Genomic DNA, 17,459 nt, shown 5'->3' on the forward strand with positions numbered 1-17,459 from the left:
TGTTTAAGTCCATTTGATAAATTGTTTTTTTTTTCCAGCAAGCTTATGAACTTTCATGCATTTAAGCAGCTCAATACAACACACATGTTGCATGTAATAAAAAAAAATTCTCCATTTAAAGGACAGACACAAAAAAATAAAGTAATAAAATCTCAAAATACAGTTCCAAAACCTTTCTTCTGATATAATATTCATCAATTATGTAAAAGTATGTAACTTATCAAGAAGAAGAAAAAAAAAAACTAATATCCACATTGGGCGACATTTTACAGAATTTGTGGATTCTCCGGACACTCTTGAAAGTGCTGTGGCGTCACGCGAGCCACCCAGTAATGCTAACGAAGGTAATTATGCCCAACTTCTCACATATTTTGTCATTTTTTTAATATATATTATTCCACTTATTATTTTTATTATATTATTTCAGTCGAGTATCTGTTTGAATTACCACGCACTGTCGATATTTTAATGTTTGATGTTTATTGGTTTTAATGAAAAATACTTCCATAATGTTCATGTTGCGCTTCATCACCCACGCTTGGGTACAAAATTGTAATCGGGCAAATGCATGAACTGTTCATAAGTTTGAATCCCTCCACCCTTATTATTATTTTCCCTGTCAGTCATTTTCGTTAACACTTGGGCCCAATTTCATGGAGCTGCCTAAGCAGAAAAAAAAGCAGGATACCAGTACAAACAGATTGTACTTGTGACATGGTCTTTTGGCTGGTAGCCTTATTCTGGTTTGTGGTTAGCTAATATATGTGCTTAAGCAGCTCTGTGAAATTGGGCCCAGGTCCTTGTTTAATTATCTGCATTTGAACTTGACCAGGGGTCGATTTCACAAAGAGTTAGGACTAGTCCTAACTTAGGACTAGTCCTAAGAGATATCAAAAACGTACAGCTAGTCCTAAGTTAGGACTAGTAACTCGTCCTAACTCTAGATAAGACTAGTCCTAACTCTTTGTGAAATCGACGGCAGGTCCTGAGTTCCTAAAACAGACAGATTGAATTGGCAATTTCGTCGAATTCGTAAAAAAACGTCTCTGTATTCAGGCAAATGGCAAACTCAAAAAAAAAAAAATGTGATGATTTCACAATACAAATCACCAAGGTGATTAAGAATATTTATCACAAGATAACCTTAGTTCTTTGTGTAATTCAGGCCCTGCTCTGTTGACTAAGTATGCTATTTTTTTACCACTTAGTGGATGATAAACCAGCAATTTTTGGAAGACAACATTTATTCCATTCCTCTACATTCGCACTCTGTAAGGAAATATCTCATAAATCAAACATGTCCAAATTTCATTGATTAGGTACTTGAGAAAAGAATATATTCGATGGTCTAAACAAACAAAAAACAAAAAAAAAGTCTCAGCTTCTATGCATTGATTATGTGGTGAAGTTTATTTGCATGATGTATACAAAATTTATAAGTTTCAATGCCCCCAAAGATTGCAAAACGTCAATGGAATCCATATCAGACCTGGCATTCATTTCAGTCCCAAGAGGAAGGGGCAGGGCTGCTTTCCTTAATAAAAAAACCTGTGAGTCTATAGACCAATCCATTTATTGGACATTTGAATATGTCCCGTACAAAATTTGTTCTGCCGTTACTTGGACTCACAACAACCCACGTGTAGTAGTCTCACAGAGGTATTACTTGTGCGTCATTACAGCGCTTTGTCCAGTTGCAACAATACCGTTGGACGTAGAGGCCGTAGAATACAAATGCCCGGCGCAATGTATGGGATAAAGTGCCTGGACCCAGTTAAGGTGGAGCGGGACTGTCGTTTAGATTCAGTGAAAGGACACTTAATTAAAGACCAGGGGTTATGGAGAAAGTGTCTTACATTGCCCAGCTGAATATTTTTAAAGTGATTTCAATTCCATAAATAAATCTGATTTCAGAAGGGTTATGTACAAAATTACTAGCTCCCTTTATTATAGATCAAATACCCTGACAAAATGTAAACCAAAAAAAGTGTTTTTTTTTGTGAGTTAGCTGTAAATTAAGAAAAATGTCATCCCAGTAAGTCAGTTAATGAAAAAATTGTACACATTATCAAGCATGCTTAATAAGTCAAACATTTAAAAGCAATTTTTCTTCTGAACAAATTTCACAGACTCCAACTGACCATCAATAAATCCATCGGGAATTCAAATTTAGCTGGATTTATTCATTGTCTCTGGTATCCTGAAGGCCTTGTGACGATTACTGTGTATTTCGGGATCACATCTCAAGCACCACTCTAGCTGGCACTCTGATTTTCTAAAGTCGCCCTCACCACAATTTAAATAAGACCTACACATTTTGTTTTAAAAAACCATGAACATTAACAATACTGCCTGATTTCAGTTCATATTGTACATGTTATGTTTCATGAAATATATTTTTCTTCATTAATGTGGTGAAAAACTGGTTTTAAATCTTGTATTTTAACGAGTCCAAATTCAGAATATTAAAGTCATCGTAAAAATATCTGAGCCCTTTAAAACGATCAGTACTATGGTCATATTCATCATCAACTCAGATTCGGGGAATAACCGGTCCCCATCAATATCCTATTCATCCTTCTAGAATCAGAATAAAATAAATCTACATAAGTGTCCTATAAACCTCTTTCTTTCTCCCTTTTTTCTTTTTTTTTGCCTCTTCATCTTCTTGACCAGGGTCTCCTTCATTCTTGGTTCGCTGTCCTCAGCAATTTTCAGACAAAGGGGATATGATAAAAGGTCAGAGCAGAAAGAAGCGAGCTCTCTTTCTTCCCACTCAGTCCCGTCGTCATCCTCATCTCCCCTTCGTTGCTATCTTTCCCCTCCGCTTACTCGGCTGTTCTCTCCCTTCTCTCTCTTTCTCCTCTACTCCTCTGTTTCTCCCAGCAATAGCGCGGTTTCACGTTACACCGCAGACTCGTTTACCGTCCCGGTAAAAATGCGAGGGTCCGCGTGTCGCCGTAGGGCAAACGGGTTTCTGTCGCTGATGAAGAAGAACACTAGGTTTGCACCTTTGGATCCGTGGCCTAATTGAAAAGAGCTAGATTGGGGGAACAAGCACTCTCTCTCTCTCGCTCTCTCTGCCGTCATAAATTGCTCCAAACCAAGCAACAACCGAAAGAAAATTTGAAATTATGCTCGATAAATATGTCTTTGTACGAGTCACTCTCTGTCATTTTGTTTTAAATTATGAACAGTCTCATGATCTGGATCACAGAATATGTTTCTTTTGAGCTCGTTATTTAATATTTTTTGAAAATAGTTAGTTTAGTTCCCAAGCAAGAAATGTATTTTGATGATCGTATTTATTGTTAAATAGGGTAGTTTGTCATGAATCATTTTCTTCTATTAAAAATCGTCAACGTGAAGTAGGTCACTTGAGGGAAAATCACCACTGTCAATCTTTTCACACTAAATAATTTTGATATAAAAACTTCATCTTAATTAAATAAATAGATATAATAATTTATAAGCCCTTCATTTGAGAATCCCTTACAAAGAGAAAACAAAAAGACACTGTGAAATGAGATTTGTGTAATTCTTGTTGGTAATGCTCCTGTGTTGTTGATGTATGTACTTTTTGTATTTCTAGTTATGTTTCAACAGCCTTCGTTGTTTGTCTTTCTGTAATTGAACGTTGCATCTTCCTTTTGACATTGTTAATTGTTGTAGAATGTTGATTAACAGAACCCACGTTTATGATAATCTTTGTTGTATACAAGGCTTTCTACAGTATCTGTGTTTATTGTTCCATCGTAAATATCATGTGATTTGATTTTATTATTTTTTAGTAAAAATGATGTTGATAAGGGCATTGTACATAAATATGTGTTATAAATGTTGAACTGTAAACAAACAACATGAGAGACTATTGCTATTTTTAATCAAAACATAGTGCAAAAGTGCAAAACAAACTCAAATCGATCTTCTATTTGTTTACTTAATAAATTAAGAAACTAAAACAATACATTATGAGGCTGATTTTACCAAATGGTTCATAAAACCCCTTAAATTAAGCCAATTTTGGATTTTGTTGTTTTCTCAATGCATTGTTACCATTAAATGACGGAGGTGCATTGCAAAAAGTACACTTTCTGGAGAAGCGCTTCCTTGGCAAATCCTGTATTCAAAATTGTTCGGCTAGCTCTTCTTTTTTCTCCTCCCATGCTGTTTCTGATAGAGTTTGAAAGCAATTACGGCCATGTTTTTACTTTGATGCGGTTTACATAGATGTATTCCCAGCTCAATATCTCTCCTGTTTGTATGAATATTTTTATTTAAAGTGCATCCAGACGGAACTTCTGTTGTTGTACTCTTTTGACAGTGTCTTCTAGGGGTGTCTGGTGGGAGAGTTGACACCAACGTGCAAGTGACATGTGATTCACACACTAAGCCATTCGTGTCATTTATTATCCATATCTTTCTCACCCCTATCTCACACAGTTGAAAGTTCTTTCACCACAGACTCGTCTATTAAGCTGGACGATGCCAACGGCATGGGGAGGGGGAGACAGGGTACAAAAGCAAGTAGCACAAGAAATCGAGGGACAGGGAGGGGGAGGAGAAATAACCCCTCGCCGCCCCCAGAGGATGGATTGGAGGTAAGCGGTTACCATGGTGATAAACTAATTGAAGAGCCACTAGGAAAATGTCATGATGTGTAAAGGAACATCTACTGTAGATAAAGAAAAAGGTGTAGAAATGTTCAGTGCAACATTGAATGATTTGGGCCAAGTGTAGTCATTGCCCAGCACTATGATTAACACTTAACAAACATTTGTATTTTTTATTTTTTTTTGGTGGGGGGGGGGGGGGGGGGTTGCCTTGTAAAAGGACTATTATTTACTCTTTTTGAAGAGACAAATCCTTTGGATGCTTCTTATATCCAAAAGAGTATCTTTTGCTGATTTTGCTCATTTTATTTGTTGATTTTAAATGTCCCCTTTCTTTGATACTTTCAGCGAGTGTTTGTGTGGGATCTTGACGAAACGATAATCGTATTTCATTCGTTGCTGACAGGGTCTTACGCTACAAGGTTTGGAAAGGTAAGTCCCCAGCTTCTGTTATCTTCTTGTAAATTTTAAATTTGTGTGATTTCTAAGTTTTTTTTTCCTGATTTCAGGATTTTCTTAAAATCGTTTTTTTATTCTTGATTTAAAATATTGATCATCAGTCAGCCACATTACTCTTGATATTTCACTGTGTATCAATCCCCCTTGAATGAAGTGAATTTTGAGACACATTTTCCTCCATCCAGCTTTGGGTGAATGGTTGGAATGAATAACTAAACCCACTATTGACTCCTCATTCAATGTGAGAATAATTGCAATATGATATCATATGTGGTTTTGAAGCATTGTGGTCATCTTTCATGTAGTTGTATGGTGTTTTAAATGAACTCACATGCAATAGATGCAGTTACTTAGGCTGTAGAGCTAGCTGTTTGTGGCTTGGTCTTGGTGTTTTTCATCATAAGAATAAACTATATAATGGTAAACTTGCGTGGACAACCATGTAATAATTCTCTTTTGAGGGAGTGTTGGCTCTGAAAAGAGCCGGTTTGGTCTTGACAGTTCGAACAGTAGGCATACTGTACTAGGCATACTCTGCTCATCTTCAGGAGAAAGATGTCCTGTCCTATCCTGTCACCAGTATCCTGTACTTACACTGTCCTTGGACAAAGAGAAGAAAAACATTGAAGAAATGCCTGTAGTAAACTGCTTACAAGTCCAAATGAACCAAGATGCTGAAATGCCATCGCATTTTGATTGAGTAGAGTATTTCTCAATGACCAATAATAATGAGAGACTCTGTACTCTTCCGGAAAGACTCAGCTAGGGTCAAAGCGTGAGGCCATTTCCCAACTTTTTAAAATTAAAATTTGGGGGAAAAATGAGAGAGAAAAAAGCAAGCAACAAAACCTGCCAATCCAACGACAACGATTCATCTACCAGGGACGGTTTGGGGGCAATCCACTGTAAGGCACATTCATAACATAGTCCCGTCATCACTGCCCGCCCAGCTCAGCCCAAGCTGATACCTACTCAATCCATCCCTCTCTTTGCTCCTTGTCAGAAACCCCACCTGCCCACATCACTCACAGATTGTCTCCTTCATGTTTCTCAAAGCCAAGTACACGTGTACCAATCACTACTCCAAAGTCCATGGGTTCGGCCCTAGACTGTGTGTGTAGCTCCTCGAGGGGCTGCTTGAAAAATAGGATATGTTTGTGGGGCCGTTCGGGTTGCAGTTGGAATAAATGGTAATTTTTAGGGACTGTCTTAATTATGAGATTCGCTTTGATTTCATATCTGTGTTGGATGCATCTCAGCGCTTTGCAACCTCTGAAAAAGGCACTCTATAAATGCCGGCTTGTTATTATTATTATTACTTTATTTCAATACATAATTGTGAAACGCTTGTGTGTTTTGGGTTTTTTCCTTTATATAATTGTTTATTGATTTTACGTTTATTCTGAGAGATAAGATGTTTGTTTTGTTTTGTTTTCCTTGGGAGTACATCGGTCACAAACTTCATTTCCTTTTTATTTAGTTTGGAAGAAACATATGATTAATAATATTAAAGAAAGTTGATTAAAATGATTGCTGAGATCCTGAGCAGACGTAATGTAAAAGGTCACATTTTTATATAGCATGCAGCCTTTTCACTTTGGCATTTCGTCTTCTTCCCCTCAGCTATGATGAGAGTGTTCCTAGTGCAAATATTTCTGAGGGTAATTGGTTAGGGAACTTTTACCAACCAGGCCCTAGTTTTAAAGAGCTGCTTAAGCACAAAAATAGGGTCTTAAAAGGTGGGCCTTGATTTTTACAAGGCTGTACCATGTCATTTTGAATAATGATAAATCCCAATTAGAGATGTTTTACCTACATACTCATTCCAGTATTTGTATCAATAAATCCAATTGATTAATTTATTTGTATATTTTTTATTTCTATAAAATATAAAAATATGCTTATTGTCCCTTAAAACAGCCCTTTTCCGCCTTTGTTTTTGCAGGATTTTTCATTTGATCTCCATTGCTCTTCAAATTTTCTTGAAAGAGGTAAACTCATAATCACAGAGACAAAATAGTCCTACTTGAATCTTGTTATGATCAGACCTGTAGCCCTACATGTCTATTAGTGCAGATGTAAAAGAGTCTCTGAAATCGGACATCATATTTCTTCAGGGAGTTTTATATCCAGATCATGGGAATATTGTTATTCAGTGATTAGGATTTCTCCAATCTCGCCCCTACCATAGCCTGCCATGGGAAATGTTCTGTATGACCATAAATAAATGAATAAATGATTGAATTTTCCAGTGTAAGCAATGTAGCTAAACGCTTGACCGAGAAACAAAATTTACTTCATTGACGGCCAAGTCTCTGATGGTTTTTCCTAAAGCGGGCATGTTACAATAACCCTATGACCCCTGACCCCTAGCTATTGTAGAGGGGTCACAGGTGTTAAGTCGTGAACATGACTTGTGAGCGGAGGCAATCACTCATGTCATGTCTGCAATTCCAGAATGTTGTCTGAATGTGTACACACAAGTCACTGCAAGATAAATTGTGCTGCCGAAAATGATAACAGCTCTCTGGCTTGTCCTCTGCATCTTATTTGTTTCCTTTCCTCCTTTTTTTTGATGATGGCAAAGTTATGTGCTGATCAGTTATTGTCCCCTGAGCCAACCCGAATGTACCCTGGGAATGCCAGGGAATCGCATGATACCTGCACATATGGCAGGCACAGGAAGCTACAATCCCGGCAGTTTCGAAAGGTGTTTAAATACAACCAAATTTCAGAGAAAAGGGAGAAAATTTCCCCCTAAAAAAAAACCCACCCCATTTTGATCAGTTCATTGGAGTTGAATTGTTTTGGATCTTGTACATAGTTAGTTCATTACAGAATTTTGAATTTCAGCATTATCATAAAAACAAAACAATTATTGGAGAGAGAAAGACAAAATATATCAAATTTGACGTGTTGGTTTATGTTCAAGTTCCAGTGTAAGATCCTTTCAACTCGGTGCTTTTTTTCCCCTTTAATTTTATATATATATCTATAATTTAGGAAAAAAACTATCCCCAATAACGCAATTTTTTCAAACGTTAAAATGTAGTACACTTTGAAGTGGTTGATTATTTTAAAAAAAAATCAATTATTCAATTATCAATTATTCTTTAACAAAACTACAAGAACTGTATACTCACAAAATTACAACACTATGATATGAGGAGCTAGAGGTGCTAGATTGTTGTTATTTTCTATTGGAAGTCATCTTTAAGCTTGTGAAAACACTCTAACTTCCTGAAGTACCACACCCCCCCCCCCCCCCCCCCCCATAATCCCTGATTTCGGTGACCAACCTGGGGTCAGAAAGCCAAACACAGGATGCACAAACTCTGCGATTGCATTGAGGTTTTTACTGTAATCAGGATCTGGTAGATAATACCGGAAGTGTAGATCTTTGCCAAGGGTTTGTTCCGGATGTTATACTTTATACCAGGAATTGGATAAATCTGGGCTATTTCCTTCTATGGTATCATCATCAGAGGGCATTCCATTGGCAATATTGGAGCAATAGGATGTCAAATTATGCCTGCTGCTGGTAACTTTAATGCTGTAGTTCATGAGATTGGGGATATTTATATGTAACCCCCATTTTGGGTAGGTGGATGCAGTCGCCCGTTTTGGGTATGTGGGTACAGTCACCCATTTGAGGGTACAATCCTGGATCTATGATAGGTGTGATAATGCATACAGGATCACCAAAACACACCTTCTAATTTTTGTATCAGATATTAAGTGTCCAAGATGAACACAGTAAAGACAGCGCTTACAAGTTTGCAAACTTTCTCTTTATTTCTCTAAAAGCTTAAGATTGAAACTGCAACCAAGAAACAGTGTGGCAACAATTTATCCAACACATCAGTCCAGAGTGACTTCTAATTTTAGCGGACCTGTATAAAATATATTAACGTGGTCCCAAACCATTGGCAACTTTTATTAGAGCAACAATCTCACAAGGCTGAATGTTAACCCAGCACCTCCAGGCAAACCTATATAGGTGATTATTATCAGCATGTCCCTGCCTCTATACTACCAACCTCCCTCCCCCTGAGGTTGTTTCTTTTGTCGGTCTCTACTCTCTGTCACCATGTTTGTCTTGTCCCTGGGTCAGTCTCTCAGTCGACCTCGACCACAGTGGGGACATGGCCCTAGACTCTTATCTTCTTGACAGGTATGCCAGGGTTAGAGCAGGCCCATGACACTGTGGAATGTAGCAATAGATAACAAAGACTATGATCTCTCTTGCCTCAAGAAAGCTTAAAGGAGCTCTTTAAGTAAGATATTGTCTTCATTGTCAAGATGTTTTTGCTTGAAGTTCAACGAGGGAGAGTGGGTGATATTTTCTTGAGATTTGGGCATCTACTTCGGGAGGAGTTTGGAAGGAACTACGAAGGATACAAAAATATCTGTTAAAATAACCCAAAATTCTTAAGAAACATAAATCAGTTACCATTACCAGGTAAAGGTTACCAGCAAAAACTAGTCACTTCTACCAGTTGTGACTGGTATCCTGCTTGTTTCTGCTGAGCAGAAAATGTTCAAGTGCTTAGCAGAAAATGTCCAAGCAGTATTTGCTGCTTTAAGAAGCTCTATTAAAATACAGCCTTGTGGGTTTTATACAGACCTGCAATTTCTCAGGAATTTCTTGCCTAGGGACTTAGAATCTGAGTAGAATTGGTTTTGTTTGATATTATATTTTTATTTTATTTTTTTTTTCCCCATTTACCTTGTGACAGTCAGAAGGAGAAAAAATTTCTTCTCTTTCACTTGTATCAAATAAATTAGTTTGTAATTTATATAGCATACTGTGTAACCATGGAGGTTGAAATACCTGCTATGGTTAGAAATATTTCTTTTACTGGCCTGATCTTTCGACCCTAGCAGATTCTTTCTCAAAAGGCTTAAAGAAAAAATCAAAAATTAATCATGGAATGAAAAATATCACTGAAAAGCATAACAATAAATTATTAAAAACTTACACTGGATCTAAAATGTAAGTCTGCAAACAAATTTGAGCTATAAATCCATTTTCCTACTTCATTTAAAGGTCATATCAGTATTTGATTAAAAATCAAAACTTGCACCCACTCAAAACAAGTTCCTAAAACTTGTTCTACTCTAAAAGTTCACTGTCCTTATATTTCATGGCACCAGTTGTAACATCCCTGCACAAGCTCTGACTCTAGTGTTGTGAAAATAAAAACCAGTCCCATTGAAAGTGGAGAAGGTGTTATCCTCTATAGTGTGGCTTATATCTTGAGTGTAACCAAACACCCTATTCTGACAATAGATGCCACAAACTTTACAACCGCAAACTCTGCATCCTTGGCTCTCCTGCTTCAAACCCTGGGCTCAGCAGCAGGGGAGGCTGCACTAAGATTTCAACCAGGTCCCCAGCGGAATGGTCTTACCCAAGATTTGTTCTCTTCGTATATTTGTCCTTGCTGGTGGAAGCTTGTCGGGAGTTCTGTGCTAGGTTCAGAGTGGATTAATCAGCTCAACAAAACACATTTTCAATACTTTTTTGAGACTGCTTTGAACTTTAATTTGACTAGTAGTATTCCCACAAGGTTGCTTTCAAGTTGTTTATTTGGTTGGTTTAGCTGGACTTGGTTTGTGTGCTGACTTTGTGTGGACAACTTTGAAAACAATATATTAATGGATAGGTCTGATATTCAGTTTAAGTTCTTGCATTTGTAAGTTCTCACATAGTATTTATCTCGCATAAATTTAGTGTTACTTTTGGGTTTATGCTATTTTAGACAAAACTCAAGCCAAAAGAATTCCATTCTAGATTTGCAGTTTAAAACAATTTAATAGAGTTGAAAATGCATCCTAAAGTAGAACATGGACAGGGTACAAGTTTCAACCTAGGGCTTCGCAGATCGTTCCATTGTCCTCAGAAGGGGTGTTCAAGTAATAGGTCACGCATGAAGAGCAACTGTTAGTGAGATGTACCCCATACCGAGGCCCCGCTTAGTCACCGTAGGTCCTTAGCATGGGTCCCCCAGACAGTTGGCAGTAAGATTGGTCACATACTTGTCATCTCCCAGCAAGAAAGTCCCGTTATGAGCAACAAAATTAGGTCATCTTTCAGTCAGGGGGCTTAGCGGGAGGGTTCGTCCCCTGGAGGATTTGATTTGGGGTGAAGGAATTGTTGATGTACTGTCTTAAATATAGGATGTTTCTTATATAAAGGAAAATTTTGACCCGAGCTGATGAGTTGAGTTTGTCATGTGTGCTATTTTAAGACACTGTAATTTTTGGTCATCTCCCACCACTAAAATGGTGCATAATATCTGAGAGGTTACAGAACTGGTAACTCTTAGACTTTAAAAATGTTTGAACGATTTATAATTCTCATTTGTAGCATTTTATTCATACATAATTTTCTCAGAGATGGTATGCTGTAGTAATCTTTCTCAATAAAATTGATAATGATACAGAAATGATTATCTCTAAAGAAATGCATGGCCCGATTTTCAATGGAATAATTTTGTTATCAATAGAATTCATGGTAAGGAAAAGTCATTAACCCAAAGGTTCTTAATCTGCACACCTTTAACAGACCATCCGAACATAAACACATTCATCAATGGTTTAGCTGTAAAATCAAATCAGAAATGACCCAGCTTTGTGCTGAAGCATTCATTAATTATTCATCGGGATGTAAGGTGCACAGTTGGCGCTCTGTCATATTTATGAGTTTCGGGATGTGCTAGGAAAGGATAAAGAGGTCATCTAGAGACAGCTTTTGCTTATGGGGTGGGGGGAGGCAATTCCCTGATTCCAATTATTTATTTATTTCATTATTTATGTATTAAGTGTAACCTCTTTGGAGAGTCACTTTGGACTGAAGAGACAGTGCTTTTACATATAATTTGCAAGGGAAATAAGTTTGTTTCCATGAAGATAAAAAGCTAATTCCCAGATCGGTGGTCGTTTGTGTCTGCTGTGTAGATCAGCTGTGGATATGCAAATTATAAATACCTTGTGACACCCACGTATCCAATGGAGAAGCTGAACAATTTCCACCTGAAAAGAGCTTATTGCGGAGTCACTGATATTTGCAAACTCATTGCTCTCGAGGCTCGGTTTCTGTTGTTCAAATAGATTTTTTTAATCATCCCCATGTATTTATGTAGAATTAACATGAAATAATGTTTTATTTCAAGAATATGCAACCTCATTTTCCACACCCTGTGATCTGAAGTTTCATTCTTAGTCCCAGTGGTTGCAAAACTGTGCAGGTCCAAGATCAAAACCTTGAACACAAATATTGATGAAAGATTGACAAATTCTGAAGAATGTATTTAGCTTTGATGGCATATCTAGGAGAACACAGAGACCTTTGAAGCTGTGGTCTGAGTGTTGGCCTTGGTATATCCTTTGAAGATGCTCAATCCTGCCCATTAAAGCTCCATTTGTCTAGGCTAAAGTAGCCCTTCTCCTTCAAGAAGGAAATTCCAAGACTGTGATTGTGTATAAAATGAATGGCTATGTTTATGTAATGGAACAGTCATCTTTCATTTCAGCCTTTTTTTTTTTTTTTCTTGTCTTGGTTCCTCTATGCACATTCAGGTACTGAGCCCATTGGGCATTAAGCCCTAATGTCTTGTTGAATGAATAACCACAGCTGTGAAACTATGGCAGAAAACCTCTCCAAATAAATGGTGTGGTCAATCCATAAAATAGGCTGGTCCCTGAATCAGGTGTTGAAGTAAATTCTCCATTCAGGGAGATGGAAACCAGACGCTTGATAATCAATGTCATCTGCTGAAATGTTTATTATTTGTTTCCCATCCTCTCCTTTGTATCCTTTCAGCTTGGCCAAATATAATTAATATTTATTGTGTATTGGTCTTTGCTGGTTGTGATTGTAACTTGTAAGTGTGCGTATACTTTTATGCTATTTTTTATGGACTGGGAAATAAATAGAGGGTAAATATAAATGTTTGTTGTGTTTATATTTCAAAGGTTGCGTAGCTTCATCTTTTTTTATACCTGGCTGTGTGATGGTGAAACCCATGATGGCGATTTCTTATTCTGAAAAGAACAAACTTTCTCTTTTTTTCTTTGCTTTTTTAAAGAAAATAAAAGCGTTAAAATTTATGATGTATTGCTGGGTAGTTTCTCTTGTACAGTTGACTCTTGTTATATAACAAGATCACTGGGACTGGCCAAATTATCTCTTCACAACAGGAAAGTTGTTATAAGAAGACAGCAAAACAAAGAAACACAAAGCAATGAGATTTGAGACTTGTAAACACTAGATGTATTTATTTATTGGGGTCATTCATTCCCCCACCCCCTCCTTTCAGACATTATAGGTTTTATCAATTCAGTATCTTGAGAGCTTATGTCAAGATACATCAATCACTCTGTTTGGCCTACCAACTGGAATTGCCAACACAAGTGGAAATAATTGTTTTTCTATTACCGGTACTCCTCTTACAATCTCTCCACACTCACCTACGTAAAAAAAGAAAAAAACACAAATTTTTCTTCCAAAATCGAGGGGGAGAGAAAGCGAGAGAAAAATCCCCTTTTATCCAAAACCCAAGAGAGTCCCTAAGCAGGTCAAAGCCAGAGTGGAAAGGTTCAAGTTCTGACGACCTGGGGTTCAGTGTGTATTAATCTAGGGGGTTCTGTAAGAGAGGACAAAAGTAGAACACTTAATTGAAAGACAAGTGTCCTATATTGGCCAGTTATGGGCCAGATAAATCAAGGCATTTGGGTCGGCGTCCTTACATATTGCTGTGCTTTTTGATTGATACCGTCAGGCAGGTGTTCTGTGTAGTACACACACATTGTCCTTTAAAGCTGTGATGTAGAGAGAAATGACTCGCTAATTATCGGCCATAAAGGGAACGGCAGTTAGTACACTTATGGGGATGCGGGATAGTAGTCAGGGGCTTGTGGGTAAGTGCATATTAAACTGATAGTCAGGTGACGGGAATTAGACTATGTAAACCTGGCCCATTTTTATGGTGTGTAACTATCCTGTCCAAACCAAGTCGCTTTGGCTGTAGATGGTGGCTGCAGTGACAGTGTTGAAGAATAGGCCTTGTCAGCCATAGCCAATACCAAAGCCAACAATTTTGAAATGGCCTTTAACTTTTCATGCATCCTGATCCCACGCTGGCAGTTAAATCCGTCATTCTGCACATACCATAGTAGAAATAACATAGGGTCATACTTTGTAAATGACCCGGAAGAAATAAATGTGAAATTTTTTTCTGAAATTTTACTTCTGCAAATACTTTTCATCTGAAATGCCCCCTATAGTTTGAAATCAATAACAACATTTGAATCTGAGAAATGATTCCTACATGAATCGTTTCTCAGATTTCTGTGGGTTGGTGTCTGTTTGCGAATGCTGGTGCAAGTATATGCGGATGGGACCCACTGTCACCTCACTAACCGTGTAGTGACCGTTTTGTGCTGTTTTCTAAACAATTAGATACAGCTGAAACTTTCACAGGTGACTTGTAATGTTTTTTGCTCGTAAAACAGCATTATGTTGACAAACATAATCTATCCCCTTAAATTTAAAGGCTAAATATAACATCATTACTTTGGGTAAGAATAAATTTATTCCTTTAGTTTTCAATAAACACACCATCTAACCAACATAAGAAAACCAATTTAAAATACCTCCTTTTTTCAAGGAAGCGTGAATTAATGGTTTATTTTATGATTATTCATATTTGCTTAACTTGATTTGCTAAATCACAGTAAAGAAGTAAGTAGCCAAGGACTGGTTTCTTGCACTTCATTTTAAAAGGGAAATTTGCTCAGGACATTATTGGCACCGGGACTGAGTAGATCCAGATTAAGAATTGTCAAATCATTTTGTTTCTGTTATTACCAATCATGTATTGTAACTTTAACAATATTTAAAGGCAATGACACATCAGGTCGTTGCAGGGTTCGACTTGGTGTTTGCGACCAATCCAGTGAAAAACCATAGCATTAGTTGAAAGAAAATGTCATTAGTTTGACCAAGCACGTAGCGGCCAGTGATTGCTACATTCCTGTGAATAACGGTTCCTGTCCATGCATGAGGATTTTTAGTGCATGAGGTTGTTTTACCTCTGGAGAGAGAGAAGATTTGCTACCCTAAAGTGTATGTTTGTATGCAGGGTTTTATACATGTACTTCTGATTGAGTGCTTGTACTGATATGTAATAACCTCTGTAATGAGAGGCCAGTGAAGTTTAGTTTTTTGATTCTCAGATTTTCAGATCCAGTTTCTTTTCCGAAATGGAGTTGTTTATTTATTTATTTTTTGACAGGCACATTTTCTTATTGAAGTATAGTTTTTAGATTCTCAGATTTTCAGATACTCTTTTTTTCTTTTCAAAGAGAATTTATTGAGAGACATTTGAAAAAGAGACTTTTAAAACACTTCTCTTGAAAGTCTTGAAAATTCCATCAACCATTTTTCCTTCTTACTCTTTCTTTCGTTTTTTTAGGAGGGTTGGGAATGAGAAATGGTTTTGAAGATCAATAAATGTTACTTAGGAATATTAACAGGGGTTTCTGGACTAACTGATGCTTTAAAGGCCTATTACCAACAGTGATAAAAGTCAGACATGACTTTTATTGTTGAAGGTGATTTGTGGTTGAAGAAGTGGGACTTCTGGTTTTTCACTGTGCTGGTGTTGTAAGGGGTTTCTTAAAAATCGCCTGTGTGGGTTGTTTTGAAAGATTTTAATGGCCTGTGATTTATCCAGTGTTCTCCTGGGTTTGTGTTTTGTCTGTTATTCGCCGTGTATTTGGGGGAGGAAAGAAGCTGAGAATTTGTTGGGGTTTAGACATTTTATGAAATTGGGCCCAAATCATATTTTACAAATTGTATTTTCACACCGTCACTGGATTAGGGATAAAGAATGTGATGTTTTGGTTTATCCTTACAGGCCTTATACCAATGTGTGAAAAGCACATACCTACCATCTACTGAGATTCAAATGACCCTCTTAAGGCATAGTACTCTTGTTGGAGTTAGCAATTATCACGTCTATGAACTTGTAGAGGTACCCTCTGCCAACTACTGGAGTCTACATCACTCTACTTACATGTAGAGCTACTTCATTTCAATATTTCACTTGCCAGGAGGCGTAAACACTAAGAGATTTACACACAATAGCGCCCCCTGTTGATTCTCCTTGAGCCTTCAATTTTTCTTGAAAAAGTAAAACAGTTGGCAAAGGGAGTAGTCCCTGTGTCCAAACCTGTAGTTTTGTATATCTGGTGATGCACAGAGTATGTAAACCTCCTGAATGTTTAACGTCTGGGAGATTTTGGCTCAAGAATACTGCAAGACACTATCACAAGTATTTTTCCCTTCAAATCTCCCTCCTGATGAAAGAAATATTTACACATCTAAAGAGATAATTTGCACGGTGTCACTGCAAACGTACTCCTTATTGAATGGAATTGCTGGGCAAATGGTACCCTGATCATATGAGGTGGTTCCCTTTAAAACAATGGCCCAGATATGAACTGACAGGTTTTGATATGATTGACAATACTGGCAAGGGGCGGCTTTTGCCACAAAACCCTGGATTGGGCTTGCTGTGGTTTTCCCTGAGGCACTCCCAAAACACACCAATTTTGGTTTGCAGATTAAAAAAATTGTATTTTGTTTGCCTTTTTAGGGCTAGTTACTGCTCTGGAATGTGTGTGTGGAAATATTTCATAAATTGTTTCTAGTTAATGGAATTGTGTTTTTGTATGGGGTGGTGAGATGTACAAGTCGCCTTTTCTTTTGCACATTTCTTTAGACGCATTTCTTTAATACTTGAAAGTAGGACTATGGAGGTAGGATTAGACTGAATGCAATTTTTTAAACTTTCATAAAAACTGAGTTTTAATGGGAAAACCTCGCAGTTTTATCGGAGTGGCTGATATTTTGAAGAGAAGGGGAAATTAGTACCAATTGGTAACACTGTTTTTGAGTGCAGTTAGCAACGTAGACCTATTTCTTTCCAACACAACATTTCCTTTCATTTTCTCAAAAAGGAAACCACAAAACGGAAATATTTCTCGGGATCATGTGGGTCGTTTCCAACTCATGAACATTTTTGTTGAATGTTTTGTGACTTTTTACTTTGACGTTAGGGCTTGAATTTGTGGGGAAAATTCACAACTTCACATGGCTCAAAATGTTTACTTACTGGACCAGACATCTTTTAACAAGACCAGAATCAAAACAAGTAAAAGCTTCTGAGTTTGACATGCATTTAATGAACTACTTTTATTTGAACGAGCGCTAAGATATGTAAGAGAAGATTGGTTTCATTTATCTTGACGGGCATTAAGTATACTTCATTATGTCATTAATACTCTTTAGGTCATTATGATTATTACAAAAAAAAC

General features: G+C 37.2%; 1 protein-coding gene across 6 annotated transcripts in view; it reads left to right on the top strand.

Annotated features, from left to right (window-relative positions):
* The window catches only part of LOC117304427 (eyes absent homolog 1-like), an 86,731-nt gene that overhangs the window by 48,027 nt on the left and 21,245 nt on the right, over positions 1-17,459 (top strand). For 5 of the 6 annotated variants that reach the window (XM_033788879.1, XM_033788880.1, XM_033788881.1 and 2 more), the window contains 3 exons: positions 273-344; positions 4,444-4,601; positions 4,962-5,045. In XM_033788879.1, the coding sequence (XP_033644770.1) occupies positions 273-344; positions 4,444-4,601; positions 4,962-5,045 (314 nt within the window). The remainder of the gene's footprint in view (positions 1-272; positions 345-4,443; positions 4,602-4,961; positions 5,046-17,459) is intronic. The other variant, XM_033788882.1, reaches the window with a different exon arrangement.

The sequence above is a fragment of the Asterias rubens genome, chromosome 21 (assembly GCF_902459465.1).
Source record: "Asterias rubens chromosome 21, eAstRub1.3, whole genome shotgun sequence".
NCBI lineage: Eukaryota > Metazoa > Echinodermata > Asteroidea > Forcipulatida > Asteriidae > Asterias > Asterias rubens.